The 15,199-nt window shown below is 48.8% G+C and overlaps 1 protein-coding gene across 6 annotated transcripts in view; it reads right to left on the bottom strand.

Annotated features, from left to right (window-relative positions):
* LOC129832536 (roundabout homolog 1-like) overlaps positions 1-15,199 on the bottom strand; it is a 448,098-nt gene that overhangs the window by 71,468 nt on the left and 361,431 nt on the right. For all 6 annotated transcript variants that reach the window (XM_055896657.1, XM_055896660.1, XM_055896656.1 and 3 more), the window contains 2 exons: positions 6,840-7,071; positions 4,905-5,026 (listed from right to left, as the gene is read on the bottom strand). In XM_055896657.1, the coding sequence (XP_055752632.1) occupies positions 4,905-5,026; positions 6,840-7,071 (354 nt within the window). The remainder of the gene's footprint in view (positions 1-4,904; positions 5,027-6,839; positions 7,072-15,199) is intronic.

Here is a 15,199-nt window from a genome sequence, read left to right as displayed (position 1 = left end):
GGGTGTGGAGGAGAGGTCATAGAGAGGAGGGTGTATGGAGGAGAGGTCATAGAGAGGAGGGTGTGGAGGAGAGGTCATAGAGAGGAGGGTGTGGAGGAGAGGTCATAGAGAGGAGGGTGTGGAGGAGAGGTCATAGAGAGGAGGGTGTGGAGGGGAGGTCATAGAGAGGAGGGTGTGTGGAGGAGAGGTCATAGAGAGGAGGGTGTGTGGAGGAGAGGTCATAGAGAGGAGGATGTGTGGAGGAGAGGTCATAGAGAGGAGGGTGTGGAGGAGAGGTCATAGAGAGGAGGGTGTGTGGAGGAGAGGTCAGAGAGAGGAGGGTGTATGGAGGAGAGGTCATAGAGAGGAGGGTGTGGAGGAGAGGTCATAGAGAGGAGGGTGTGGAGGAGAGGTCATAGAGAGGAGGGTGTATGGAGGAGAGGTCATAGAGAGGAGGGTGTGGAGGAGAGGTCATAGAGAGGAGGGTGTGGAGGAGAGGTCATAGAGAGGAGGGTGTGGAGGGGAGGTCATAGAGAGGAGGGTGTGTGGAGGAGAGGTCATAGAGAGGAGGGTGTGTGGAGGAGAGGTCATAGAGAGGAGGATGTGTGGAGGAGAGGTCATAGAGAGGAGGATGTGGAGCAGAGGTCATAGAGAGGAGGGTGTGTGGATGAGAGGTCATAGAGAGGAGGGTGTGGAGGAGAGGTCATAGAGAGGAGGGTGTATGGAGGAGAGGTCATAGAGAGGAGGGTGTGGAGGAGAGGTCATAGAGAGGAGGGTGTGGAGGAGAGGTCATAGAGAGGAGGGTGTGGAGGAGAGGTCATAGAGAGAAGGAGAGGTCAGAGAGAGGAGGGTGTGTGGAGGAGAGGTCATAGAGAGGAGGGTGTGGAGGAGAGGTCATAGAGAGGAGGGTGTGTGGATGAGAGGTCATAGAGAGGAGGAGAGGTCAGAGAGAGGAGGGTGTGTGGAGGAGAGGTCATAGAGAGGAGGGTGTATGGAGGAGAGGTCATAGAGAGGAGGGTGTGGAGGGGAGGTCATAGAGAGGAGGGTGTGTGGATGAGAGGTCATAGAGAGGAGGAGAGGTCAGAGAGAGGAGGGTGTGTGGAGGAGAGGTCATAGAGAGGAGGGTGTGGAGGAGAGGTCATAGAGAGGAGGGTGTGGAGGGGAGGTCATAGAGAGGAGGGTGTGTGGAGGAGAGGTCATAGAGAGGAGGGTGTGTGGAGGAGAGGTCATAGAGAGGAGGATGTGTGGAGGAGAGGTCATAGAGAGGAGGGTGTGGAGGAGAGGTCATAGAGAGGAGGGTGTGTGGAGGAGAGGTCAGAGAGAGGAGGGTGTATGGAGGAGAGGTCATAGAGAGGAGGGTGTGGAGGAGAGGTCATAGAGAGGAGGGTGTGGAGGAGAGGTCATAGAGAGGAGGGTGTATGGAGGAGAGGTCATAGAGAGGAGGGTGTGGAGGAGAGGTCATAGAGAGGAGGGTGTGGAGGAGAGGTCATAGAGAGGAGGGTGTGGAGGAGAGGTCATAGAGAGGAGGAGAGGTCAGAGAGAGGAGGGTGTGTGGAGGAGAGGTCATAGAGAGGAGGGTGTGGAGGAGAGGTCATAGAGAGGAGGGTGTGTGGAGGAGAGGTCAGAGAGAGGAGGGTGTGTGGAGGAGAGGTCATAGAGAGGAGGGTGTGTGGAGGAGAGGTAATAGAGAGGAGGGTGTGTGGAGGAGAGGTCATAGATAGGAGGGTGTATGGAGGAGAGGGCAGAGAGAGGAGGGTGTATGGAGGAGAGGTCATAGAGAGGAGGGTGTGTGGAGGAGAGGTCATAGAGAGGAGGGTGTGTGGAGGAGAGGTCATAGAGAGGAGGGTGTGTGGAGGAGAGGTCATAGAGAGGAGGGTGTGTGGAGGAGAGGTCAGAGAGAAGAGGGTGTGGAGGAGAGGTCATAGAGAGGAGGGTGTGGAGGAGAGGTCATAGAGAGGAGGGTGTGGAGGAGAGGTCATAGAGAGGAGGGTGTGTGGAGGAGAGGTCATAGAGAGGAGGGTGTGTGGAGGAGAGGTCATAGAGAGGAGGGTGTGGAGGAGAGGTCATAGAGAGGAGGGTGTGGAGGAGAGGTCATAGAGAGGAGGGTGTGTGGATGAGAGGTCATAGAGAGGAGGGTGTGGAGGAGAGGTCATAGAGAGGAGGGTGTATGGAGGAGAGGTCATAGAGAGGAGGGTGTGGAGGAGAGGTCATAGAGAGGAGGGTGTGTGGAGGAGAGGTCAGAGAGAGGAGGGTGTATGGAGGAGAGGTCATAGAGAGGAGGGTGTGGAGGAGAGGTCATAGAGAGGAGGGTGTATGGAGGAGAGGTCATAGAGAGGAGGGTGTGGATGAGAGGTCATAGAGAGGAGGGTGTGGAGGAGAGGTCATAGAGAGGAGGGTGTATGGAGGAGAGGTCATAGAGAGGAGGGTGTGGAGGAGAGGTCATAGAGAGGAGGGTGTGGAGGGGAGGTCATAGAGAGGAGGGTGTGTGGAGGAGAGGTCATAGAGAGGAGGGTGTGTGGAGGAGAGGTCAGAGAGAGGAGGGTGTGTGGAGGAGAGGTCATAGAGAGGAGGGTGTTTGGAGGAGAGGTCATAGAGAGGAGGGTGTGTGGAGGAGAGGTCATAGATAGGAGGGTGTATGGAGGAGAGGGCAGAGAGAGGAGGGTGTATGGAGGAGAGGTCATAGAGAGGAGGGTGTGTGGAGGAGAGGTCATAGAGAGGAGGGTGTGTGGAGGAGAGGTCATAGAGAGGAGGGTGTGTGGAGGAGAGGTCATAGAGAGGAGGGTGTGTGGAGGAGAGGTCAGAGAGAAGAGGGTGTGTTGAGGAGAGGTCATAGAGAGGAGGGTGTATGGAGGAGAGGTCAGAGAGAGGAAGGTGTGGAGGAGAGGTCAGAGAGGAGAGGGTGTGTGGAGGAGAGGATCCAATGTATGGATATAATGTAAGGATACAATGTAGGGATACAATGTATAGCTATAATGTATGTATATAATGGATACAATGTATGGATATAATGTATGGCTATAATATAGGGCTATAATGATTGACATAATGTATGAATCCAATATATGGATATAATGCAAGGATATAATGTATGGCTATAATGTAGGGCTTTGATGTATGTATACAATGTATGGATATAATGTAAGGATATAATGATTGGGAATAATGCATGGCTGATATAATGTATGGATACAATGTATGGATATAATGTATGAATACATTTTATGGCTATACTGTATGGATATATTGCATGGTTAGAATGTATGTCTATAATGTATGGATAAAATGTATGGCTATAATGTATGGATACAATACATGGGTATAATTTATGGCTATAATGTATGGCTATAATGTATGGCTATAACGTATGGCTATAATGTATGGCTATAATGTATGGCTATAATGTATGGTTATAATGTATGGCTATAATGTATGGCTATAATGTATGGCTATAATGTATGGCTATAATGTATGGCTATAATGTATGGCTATAATGTATGGCTATAATGTATGGCTGTATAGATAATACATCAGGTAGTCTAGACCTTGAGCAGCCTACTAGTGAATAATAATAATCCACTAAGGCCCTCAAATTCAAACCTGGACCTCGAAGCCACCCACTTGGGCACTCACTGGTTGACTCAATGTTGTTTCCACGTCATTTCAATGAAATTATGTTGAATCAATCTGGAATAGACGTTGAAATGACATCTGTGCCCAGTGGCCTCCCCCCCCCATTCTTCACCTCTAATAAGGGACTGATTTAGACCTGGGAAGCCAGTTGGGTGCAATTAATTATCAGGTAGAACAGAAAACCAGCAGGCTCTGGACCTCGTAGGGTAAGAGTTGAATTCCCCTGCACTAAGGAACAGAGAGAGCCTTCTAGGACAACTCGGACATTGCATACATCTATCTAGTCCACAAGATGACACTGTTTCACAACCATTTCCACCCGCCAACAAACAGTAACATCCTACTGTCTCTTCCACCCCTGAGATCACAAGGCACAAAGGAAGAAGATAACCTCTACCTATGTATCATAACATTACAGTCTGTCTCTCCTTTGTCTCTCTGTGCTACAAATATTTACATGTTGTTATAGTAGATATACCCTACAGACTAACATGTTGTTACAGTAGATATACCCTACAGACCAACATGTTGTTATAGTAGATATACCCTACAGACCAACATGTTGTTATAGTAGATATACCCTACAGACCAACATGTTGTTATAGTAGATATACCCTACAGACCAACATGTTGTTATAGTGGATATACCCTACAGACCAACATGTTGTTATAGTAGATATACCCTACAGACCAACATGTTGTTATAGTAGATATACACTACAGACCAACATGTTGTTATAGTAGATATACACTACAGACCAACATGTTGTTACAGTAGATATACCCTACAGACCAACATGTTGTTATAGTAGATATACACTACAGACCAACATGTTGTTATAGTGGATATACCCTACAGACCAACATGTTGTTATAGTAGATATACCCTACAGACCAACATGTTGTTATAGTAGATATACCCTACAGACCAACATGTTGTTATAGTGGATATACCCTACAGACCAACATGTTGTTATAGTAGATATACCCTACAGACCAACATGTTGTTACAGTAGATATACCCTACAGACCAACATGTTGTTACAGTAGATATACCCTACAGACCAACATGTTGTTATAGTAGATATACCCTACAGACCAACATGTTGTTATAGTAGATATACCCTACAGACCAACATGTTGTTATAGTAGATATACCCTACAGACTATAATGTTCTTACAGTATATATACCCTACCTACACTACCTTAGTACACTACTGTACCTCAGTACACTACCTCTGACCACTCTCAGAGTATGTAGGGGGAATTTGGGAGTCCCTGCCAATGTTCTCACCTTGTACTCCTGGACCACCCCATTCTGCTCCTCCTCTGGAGGCTGTTGCCAGGAGACCACAATGGCGGTCCCATTGTCCCCGCTCTCTGTGACGGTAACCCCACGAGGGGCTGCACTGGGAGCTGGGGACAGACAGATAGACGGACACAACAACACATGTTAATGTAATACACCCATCAACAGTAACACACACTGTCTGCTCTCTCCTCACTTCTACTGCTCTCATACATTGATCCTATCCAGAAGAGAACAGAAGTAGAAATAACAGTCACGGACAGTCTCTATTCACTAGGTGTCTGTACTAAAATGACTGTTTTTCTCTGTTCAGAGAATGTGTTTGAGGAAATAAAAGAATATAACTGTTTATTCAAACAAGGAGAACGATGATTGCAATGTTTACGCTTGGGGGGGGGGGTGTTGATTCTACACTGATGAGCATAACTAAAGTGATTTAATCATGACAACATACAGCATAACACTCTTAATCTCGTTCTGATTCACTGTAATGAAATCAGGCATTTCTGCTCACGGGAGTGAGGGCATCGTGTTTGAACTCTGAAAACAATTAGCAACAAAATTAGCCACAAAAGCAACAGGGAGAAATGAAAACACACACACACACACACACACACACACACACACACACACACACACACACACACACACACACACACACACACACACACACACACACACACACACACACACACACACACACACACATTTTGGCAAACTATCTTTTTTTCAGTCAGCTCCTCTCTCATTCATTCCACATGACTATCATGATGCTTCTCTCTGGGATGCACCCAAACCCCGGAAGATTTCCACAATCACAGCATATCATCAAATGTATTTGTTAGATATTACTTGGTAGATAATACTGCACTGCCGGAGCTAAAAGCACAAGCATTTTCGCCACACTCGCAATAACATCTGCTAATCACGTGTATGTGAACAATACAATTTGATTTGATTTGATTAGCACAGCACTGATGTGAACGTAGTATTTGGGTTCATCAAACTCTGGGTTTCACAGGACGTTTTCAAACAGTACAACATCTGGCCCTAACACGCAGAAAACACCACAGGACATAATATGATCCTTTACACGCAACGCCTGCTGGGAACAGCTGTTGTTCTCACACACATGCATAGTCGCAAAGGTCACAGACAAACTCTGGACACAGGACAGGTTGTTTGGTTTGGCAGTGTTTGTTGTTTAGTTACAAGTGGTTGCCTGTTTGCCACTGGTTCTGTATAGGTCCAGTGAGAGAGTAGTTCTGTATTGGTCCAGTGAGAGAGTGGTTCTGTATAGGTCCAGTGAGAGAGTGGTCCTGTATTGGTCCAGTGAGAGAGTGGTTCTGTATAGGTCCAGTGAGAGAGTGGTTCTGTATAGGTCCAGTGAGAGAGTGGTTCTGTATAGGTCCAGTGAGAGAGTGGTTCTGTATAGGTCCAGTGAGAGAGTGGTTCTGTATAGGTCCAGTGAGAGAGTGGTTCTGTATAGGTCCAGTGAGAGAGTGGTCCTGTATTGGTCCAGTGATAGAGTGGTTCTGTATAGGTCCAGTGAGAGAGTGGTTCTGTATAGGTCCAGTAAGAGAGTGGTTCTGTATAGGTCCAGTGAGAGAGTGGTTCTGTATAGGTCCAGTGAGAGAGTGGTTCTGTATAGGTCCAGTGAGAGAGTGGTCTGGTGGTGAACTGCTAGGACCAGCAGGTGCTAATGAGCCCTACCACTGATCACATGGACTGGCAATCCTTCACAAACACAGAGCTGTTCTCCAAAGACAAGCACACACACACACACACACACACACACACACACACACACACACACACACACACACACACACACACACACACACACACACACACACACACACACACACACACACACACACACACACACACACACACACACACAGAGACATGTCCACCCACCTTCCTCCAGAGTCTTGGCCGTCTTGACCTCACTGTCTGTTCCCTGGAACTCGTTGAAGAAGGGGCGAACTTTGAACTCATAGGTGACTCCCTTCCTGAGCTGGGGCACCACAGTACTGTCCTCCCCTGGGGTTCTCACCTCAAACACAGCCCAGTCACTCCTCTGCTGGCCCTCTGGAGAGGTCCGGTACATCACCTTATAACCCTGGATGTACTGAGACTGCTGCTCCACCTAGTGGCCAGGGGAGTAGACAACGCACACACATACACACACACACACACACAGACACACACACACACACACAGACACACAGGTCAGCTTGACTCTATTTAGGTGCTCTGAGTGACTACAGTGGAAAGTCTCTCAGCATCGTTCTGGAACTCATTATCAATAGACAGTTCAGTTGTTGCTTTAGGCCAGTTTAACTAACGTGGCTGTCCCTGGCTGGCTGGCTGGCTAGTGTGGACCGGAGTGCTAACCCATCAAATGGCCCATCCATCCATCTATCCCTCCATCCCTCCGTCTGTGTGTCGGCCAGTGGAGCGGATCCGTTTGGAGCGTCAGCGATGTGTGGAACCCGCAATGCACCATGAGATCATAGCCCAGAGGTTCCTGAGAGTCTGGTCCTGGTTAGAGGGGGCTAGAAAAGGGCGCCCAGAACAGCCCGCGCCGTCTCCTCCTGACTTACTGAGAACTGTAGTCTAGAATCAGGGGGACAGTGCAGCCTCTCATACTAACTGACATACACACATCAGTGGACAGGACAGGCTGAAGGTACAGAGAGAGACAAACATCATATTGTATATTGGTAAAGGTGGATATTGATTTAGAAATGTTCTGGACAGTCAGTCACAGTCAGTCACAGTCAGTCACAGGCAGTCAACAGGCAGTCACAGGCAGTCACAGGCAGTCACAGGCAGTCACAGTCAGTCACAGTCAGTCACAGTCAGTCACAGGCAGTCAACAGGCAGTCACAGTCAGTCACAGTCAGTCACAGTCAGTCACAGGCAGTCACAGGCAGTCACAGGCAGTCACAGTCAGTCATAGTCGCAGTCAATTAGTCATTTAAAGTCAGTCATAGTCAGTCATAGTCAGTCACGGTCAGTTATAGTCAGTCACAGACAGTTATAGTCAGTCATAGTCAGTTATAGTCAGTCATAGTCAGTTATATTCAGTCATAGTCAGTTATAGTCAGTTACAGTCAGTTATAGTCAGTTATAGTCAGTTATAGTCAGTTACAGTATGTCATAGTCAGTTACAGTCAGTTACAGTCAGTTATAGTCAGTCACAGTCAGTTACAGTCAGTTATAGTCAGTCATAGTCAGTTATATTCAGTCATAGTCAGTTATAGTCAGTTACAGTCAGTTACAGTATGTCATAGTCAGTCACAGACAGTTATAGTCAGTCATAGTCAGTTATATTCAGTCATAGTCAGTTATAGTCAGTTACAGTATGTCATAGTCAGTTACAGTCAGTTACAGTATGTCATAGTCAGTTATAGTCAGTTACAGTCAGTTACAGTCAGTTATAGTCAGTTACAGTCAGTTACAGTCAGTTATAGTCAGTTATAGTCAGTTACAGTCAGTTACAGTCAGTTATAGTCAGTTACAGTCAGTAAAAGTCAGTTATAGCTGATGACGTGTTAGCGGACTTGACATCATCAATTCATTTGCTTTCATACTATTGAATGTATGAATTTTACAATACAACCTATCAGTGTGAACTATAAGGATACTGTAGTGTAGTGTAGTGTAGTGTACTGTACTGTACTGTAGTGTACTGTACTCTACTGTAGTGTAGTGTAGTGTAGTGTAATGTACTGTACTGTACTGTAATGTAGTGTAGTGTACTGTAATGTACTGTAGTGCAGTGTAGTGTACTGTACTGTACTGTAATGTACTCTACTCTACTGTAGTGTACTGTAATGTAGTGTACTGTAATGTAGTGTACTGTAGTGTACTGTAGTGTACTGTACTGTACTGTACTCTACTGTAGTGTACTATACTCTACTCTACTGTAGTGTACTGTAATGTAGTGTACTGTAATGTACTCTAGTGTACTGTACTATACTGCAGTGTACTGTACTGTACTCTACTCTACTGTAGTGTACTGTAATGTAGTGTCCTGTACTGTACTCTACTGTAGTGTACTGTAATGTAGTGTACTGTACTGTACTGTACTGTACTCTACTGTAGTGTACTGTATTGTAGTGTACTGTAATGTACTCTAGTGTACTGTACTATACTGTAGTGTAGTGTACTATACTGTAATGTACTGTAATGCACTCTAGTGTACTGTACTATACTGTAGTGTACTGTACTGTAGTGTGCTGTACTGTAATGTACTCTACTGTAGTGTACTGTAATGTAGTGTACTGTAATGTACTGTACTGTAATGTACTCTACTCTAGTGTACTGTAATGTAGTGTACTGTAATGTACTGTACTGTAATGTACTCTAGTGTACTGTACTATACTGTAGTGTACTGTACTGTAGTCTACTGTACTGTACCATAGTGTACTGTACTCTAGTGTACTGTAATTTAGTGTAGTGTACTGTATTCTAGCGTATTTTACTGTACTGTACTATACTCCAGTGCACTGTACTGTACTGTAGTGTACTCTAGTGTACTGTAATGTACTCTAGTGTACTGTACTATACTGTAGTGTAGTGTACTATACTGTAATGTACTGTAATGCACTCTAGTGTACTGTACTATACTGTAGTGTACTGTACTGTAGTGTGCTGTACTGTAATGTACTCTACTGTAGTGTAGTGTAATGTAGTGTACTGTAATGTACTGTACTGTAATGTACTCTACTGTAGTGTACTGTAATGTAGTGTACTGTAATGTACTGTACTGTAATGTACTCTAGTGTACTGTACTATACTGTAGTGTACTGTACTGTAGTGTACTGTACTGTACTGTAGTGTACTGTACTCTAGTGTACTGTAATTTAGTGTAGTGTACTGTATTCTAGCGTATTTTACTGTACTGTACTATACTCCAGTGCACTGTACTGTACTGTAGTGTACTCTAGTGTACTGTAGTGTACTCTAGTGTAGTGTAGTGTATTATCATCCCTGTGTAAGGCAGGCAGAACTGGCTTGTAAAGTTTTAGATATTTATTTTTTATCCCTCCTATAAAATGTGCTGTCACCTCAGGTGGTCTTCATTAGGCTCAGAAATGTGCAACCGTTAAGCAGAAACACATAAGAACAACATACAAGCCAGCAACTGCCATGAGATCGAATTTAACCCCAAAAAACTATCAAACAACGGCCATGTGAAGAGTGCATGTAAATACAATGTAAAGTTGTTAGTGACTACTGGTGGAAAACCTAGTTGGTAAACAGGAGACGGGCTGTCAGACATGGTAACAGGGAGACGGGCTGTCAGACACGGTAACTGGGAGACGGGCTGTCAGACATGGTAACTGGGAGACGGGCTGTCAGACATGGAGACAGGCTGTCAGACATGGTAACAGGGAGACGGGCTGTCAGACATGGTAACAGGGAGACGGGCTGTCAGACATGGAGACAGGCTGTCAGACATGGTAACTGGGAGACGGCTGTCAGACATGGTAACTGGGAGACGGGCTGTCAGACATGGAGACAGGCTGTCAGACATGATAACAGGGAGACGGGCTGTCAGACATGGTAACAAGGAGACGGGCTGTCAGACATGGTAACAGGGAGACGGCTGTCAGACATGGTAACAGGGAGACGGACTGTCAGACATGGTAACAGGGAGACGGGCTGTCAGACATGGTAACTGGGAGACGGGCTGTCAGACATGGTAACAAGGAGACGGGCTGTCAGACATGGTAACAGGGAGACGGGCTGTCAGACATGGTAACAGGGAGACGGCTGTCAGACATGGTAACAGGGAGACGGGCTGTCAGACATGGTAACTGGGAGACGGGCTGTCAGACATGGTAACAGGGAGACGGGCTGTCAGACATGGTAACTGGGAGACGGGCTGTCAGACATGGTAACAGGGAGACGGGCTGTCAGACATGGTAACAAGGAGACGGACTGTCAGACATGGTAACTGGGAGACGGGCTGTCAGACATGGAGACAGGCTGTCAGACATGATAACAGGGAGACGGGCTGTCAGACATGGTAACTGGGAGACGGGCTGTCAGACATGGTAACTGGGAGACGGGCTGTCAGACATGGAGACAGGCTGTCAGACATGGTAACAGGGAGACGGGCTGTCAGACATGGTAACAGGGAGACGGCTGTCAGACATGGTAACAGGGAGACGGACTGTCAAACATGGTAACAGGGAGACGGGCTGTCAGACATGGTAACTGGGAGACGGGCTGTCAGACATGGTAACAAGGAGACGGGCTGTCAGACATGGTAACAGGGAGACGGGCTGTCAGACATGGTAACAGGGAGACGGCTGTCAGACATGGTAACAGGGAGACGGGCTGTCAGACATGGTAACTGGGAGACGGGCTGTCAGACATGGTAACAGGGAGACGGGCTGTCAGACATGGTAACTGGGAGACGGGCTGTCAGACATGGTAACAGGGAGACGGGCTGTCAGACATGGTAACAAGGAGACGGGCTGTCAGACATGGTAACTGGGAGACGGGCTGTCAGACATGGAGACAGGCTATCAGACATGATAACAGGGAGACGGGCTGTCAGACATGGTAACTGGGAGACGGGCTGTCAGACATGGTAACTGGGAGACGGGCTGTCAGACATGGAGACAGGCTGTCAGACATGGTAACAGGGAGACGGGCTGTCAGACATGGTAACAGGGAGACGAGCTGTCAGACATGGAGACAGGCTGTCAGACATGGTAACAGGGAGACGTGCTGTCAGACATGGTAACTGGGAGACGGGCTGTCAGACATGGTAACTGGGAGACGGGCTGTCAGACATGGTAACTGGGAGACGGGCTGTCAGACATGGAGACAGGCTGTCAGACATGGTAACTGGGAGAAGGACTGTCAGACATGGTAACTGGGAGACGGGCTGTCAGACATGGTAACTGGGAGACGGACTGTCAGACATGTTAACTGGGAGACGGACTGTCAGACATGGAGACGGGCTGTCAGACATGTTAACTGGGAGACGGACTGTCAGACATGGAGACGGGCTGTCAGACATGTTAACTGGGAGACGGACTGTCAGACATGGAGACGGGCTGTCAGACATGGTAACTGGGAGACGGGCTGTCAGACATGGTAACAGGGAGACGGGCTGTCAGACATGGAGACAGGCTGTCAGACATGGTAACTGGGAGACGGCTGTCAGACATGGTAACTGGGAGACGGGCTGTCAGACATTGACACAGGCTGTCAGACATGATAACAGGGAGACGGGCTGTCAGACATGGTAACAAGGAGACGGGCTGTCAGACATGGTAACAGGGAGACGGCTGTCAGACATGGTAACAGGGAGACGGACTGTCAGACATGGTAACAGGGAGACGGGCTGTCAGACATGGTAACTGGGAGACGGGCTGTCAGACATGGTAACAAGGAGACGGGCTGTCAGACATGGTAACAGGGAGACGGGCTGTCAGACATGGTAACTGGGAGACGGGCTGTCAGACATGGTAACAGGGAGACGGGCTGTCAGACATGGTAACTGGGAGACGGGCTGTCAGACATGGTAACAGGGAGACGGGCTGTCAGACATGGTAACAAGGAGACGGGCTGTCAGACATGGTAACTGGGAGACGGGCTGTCAGACATGGAGACAGGCTGTCAGACATGATAACAGGGAGACGGGCTGTCAGACATGGTAACTGGGAGACGGGCTGTCAGACATGGTAACTGGGAGACGGGCTGTCAGACATGGAGACAGGCTGTCAGACATGGTAACAGGGAGACGGGCTGTCAGACATGGTAACAGGGAGACGAGCTGTCAGACATGGAGACAGGCTGTCAGACATGGTAACAGGGAGACGTGCTGTCAGACATGGTAACTGGGAGACGGGCTGTCAGACATGGTAACTGGGAGACGGGCTGTCAGACATGGAGACAGGCTGTCAGACATGGTAACTGGGAGACGGACTGTCAGACATGGTAACTGGGAGACGGGCTGTCAGACATGGTAACTGGGAGACGGACTGTCAGACATGTTAACTGGGAGACGGACTGTCAGACATGGAGACGGGCTGTCAGACATGTTAACTGGGAGACGGACTGTCAGACATGGAGACGGGCTGTCAGACATGGTAACAGGGAGACGGGCTGTCAGACATGGTAACAGGGAGACGAGCTGTCAGACATGGAGACAGGCTGTCAGACATGGTAACAGGGAGACGTGCTGTCAGACATGGTAACTGGGAGACGGGCTGTCAGACATGGTAACTGGGAGACGGGCTGTCAGACATGGAGACAGGCTGTCAGACATGGTAACTGGGAGACGGACTGTCAGACATGGTAACTGGGAGACGGGCTGTCAGACATGGTAACTGGGAGACGGACTGTCAGACATGTTAACTGGGAGACGGACTGTCAGACATGGAGACGGGCTGTCAGACATGTTAACTGGGAGACGGACTGTCAGACATGGAGACGGGCTGTCAGACATGTTAACTGGGAGACGGACTGTCAGACATGGAGACGGGCTGTCAGACATGGTAACTGGGAGACGGGCTGTCAGACATGGTAACAGGGAGACGGGCTGTCAGACATGGAGACAGGCTGTCAGACATGGTAACTGGGAGACGGCTGTCAGACATGGTAACTGGGAGACGGGCTGTCAGACATGGAGACAGGCTGTCAGACATGATAACAGGGAGACGGGCTGTCAGACATGGTAACAAGGAGACGGGCTGTCAGACATGGTAACAGGGAGACGGCTGTCAGACATGGTAACAGGGAGACGGACTGTCAGACATGGTAACAGGGAGACGGGCTGTCAGACATGGTAACTGGGAGACGGACTGTCAGACATGGAGACGGGCTGTCAGACATGTTAACTGGGAGACGGACTGTCAGACATGGAGACGGGCTGTCAGACATGGTAACTGGGAGACGGGCTGTCAGACATGTTAACTGGGAGACGGACTATCAGACATGGTAACTGGGAGACGGGCTGTCAGACATGGAGACAGGCTGTCAGACATGGTAACAGGGAGACGGGCTGTCAGACATGGTAACAGGGAGACGGCTGTCAGACATGGTAACAGGGAGACGAGCTGTCAGACATGGAGACAGGCTGTCAGACATGGTAACAGGGAGACGTGCTGTCAGACATGGTAACTGGGAGACGGGCTGTCAGACATGGTAACTGGGAGACGGGCTGTCAGACATGGAGACAGGCTGTCAGACATGGTAACTGGGAGACGGACTGTCAGACATGGTAACTGGGAGACGGGCTGTCAGACATGGTAACTGGGAGACGGACTGTCAGACATGTTAACTGGGAGACGGACTGTCAGACATGGAGACGGGCTGTCAGACATGGTAACTGGGAGACGGGCTGTCAGACATGGTAACAGGGAGACGGGCTGTCAGACATGGTAACTGGGAGACGGGCTGTCAGACATGGTAACAGGGAGACGGGCTGTCAGACATGGAGACGGGCTACCAAGACATGGTAACGAGGGATCAGATATGGTAACTGGGGATCAGACAGGGTAACTGGGGATCAGACAGGGTAACTGGGGATCAGACAGGATAATTGGGGATCGGACAGGGTAACGGGGGATCAGACAGGGTAACTGGGGATCAGACAGGGTAACTGGGGATCAGACAGGGTAACTGGGGATCAGACAGGGTAACTGGGGATCAGACAGGGTAACTGGGGATCAGACAGGGTAACTGGGGATCGGACAGGGTAACGAGGGATCAGACAGGGTAACTGGGGATCAGACAGGGTAACTGGGGATCAGACATGGTAACAGGGAGACGGGCTGTCAGACATGGTAACAGGGAGACGGCTGTCAGACATGGTAACAGGGAGACGAGCTGTCAGACATGGAGACAGGCTGTCAGACATGGTAACAGGGAGACGTGCTGTCAGACATGGTAACTGGGAGACGGGCTGTCAGACATGGTAACTGGGAGACGGGCTGTCAGACATGGAGACAGGCTGTCAGACATGGTAACTGGGAGACGGACTGTCAGACATGGTAACTGGGAGACGGGCTGTCAGACATGGTAACTGGGAGACGGACTGTCAGACATGTTAACTGGGAGACGGACTGTCAGACATGGAGACGGGCTGTCAGACATGGTAACTGGAAGACGGGCTGTCAGACATGGTAACAGGGAGACGGGCTGTCAGACATGGTAACTGGGAGACGGGCTGTCAGACATGGTAACAGGGAGACGGGCTGTCAGACATGGAGACGGGCTACCAAGACATGGTAACTAGGGAT

The sequence above is a fragment of the Salvelinus fontinalis genome, chromosome 33 (assembly GCF_029448725.1).
Source record: "Salvelinus fontinalis isolate EN_2023a chromosome 33, ASM2944872v1, whole genome shotgun sequence".
NCBI lineage: Eukaryota > Metazoa > Chordata > Actinopteri > Salmoniformes > Salmonidae > Salvelinus > Salvelinus fontinalis.
This window is presented reverse-complemented; position numbering and strand designations above follow the sequence as displayed.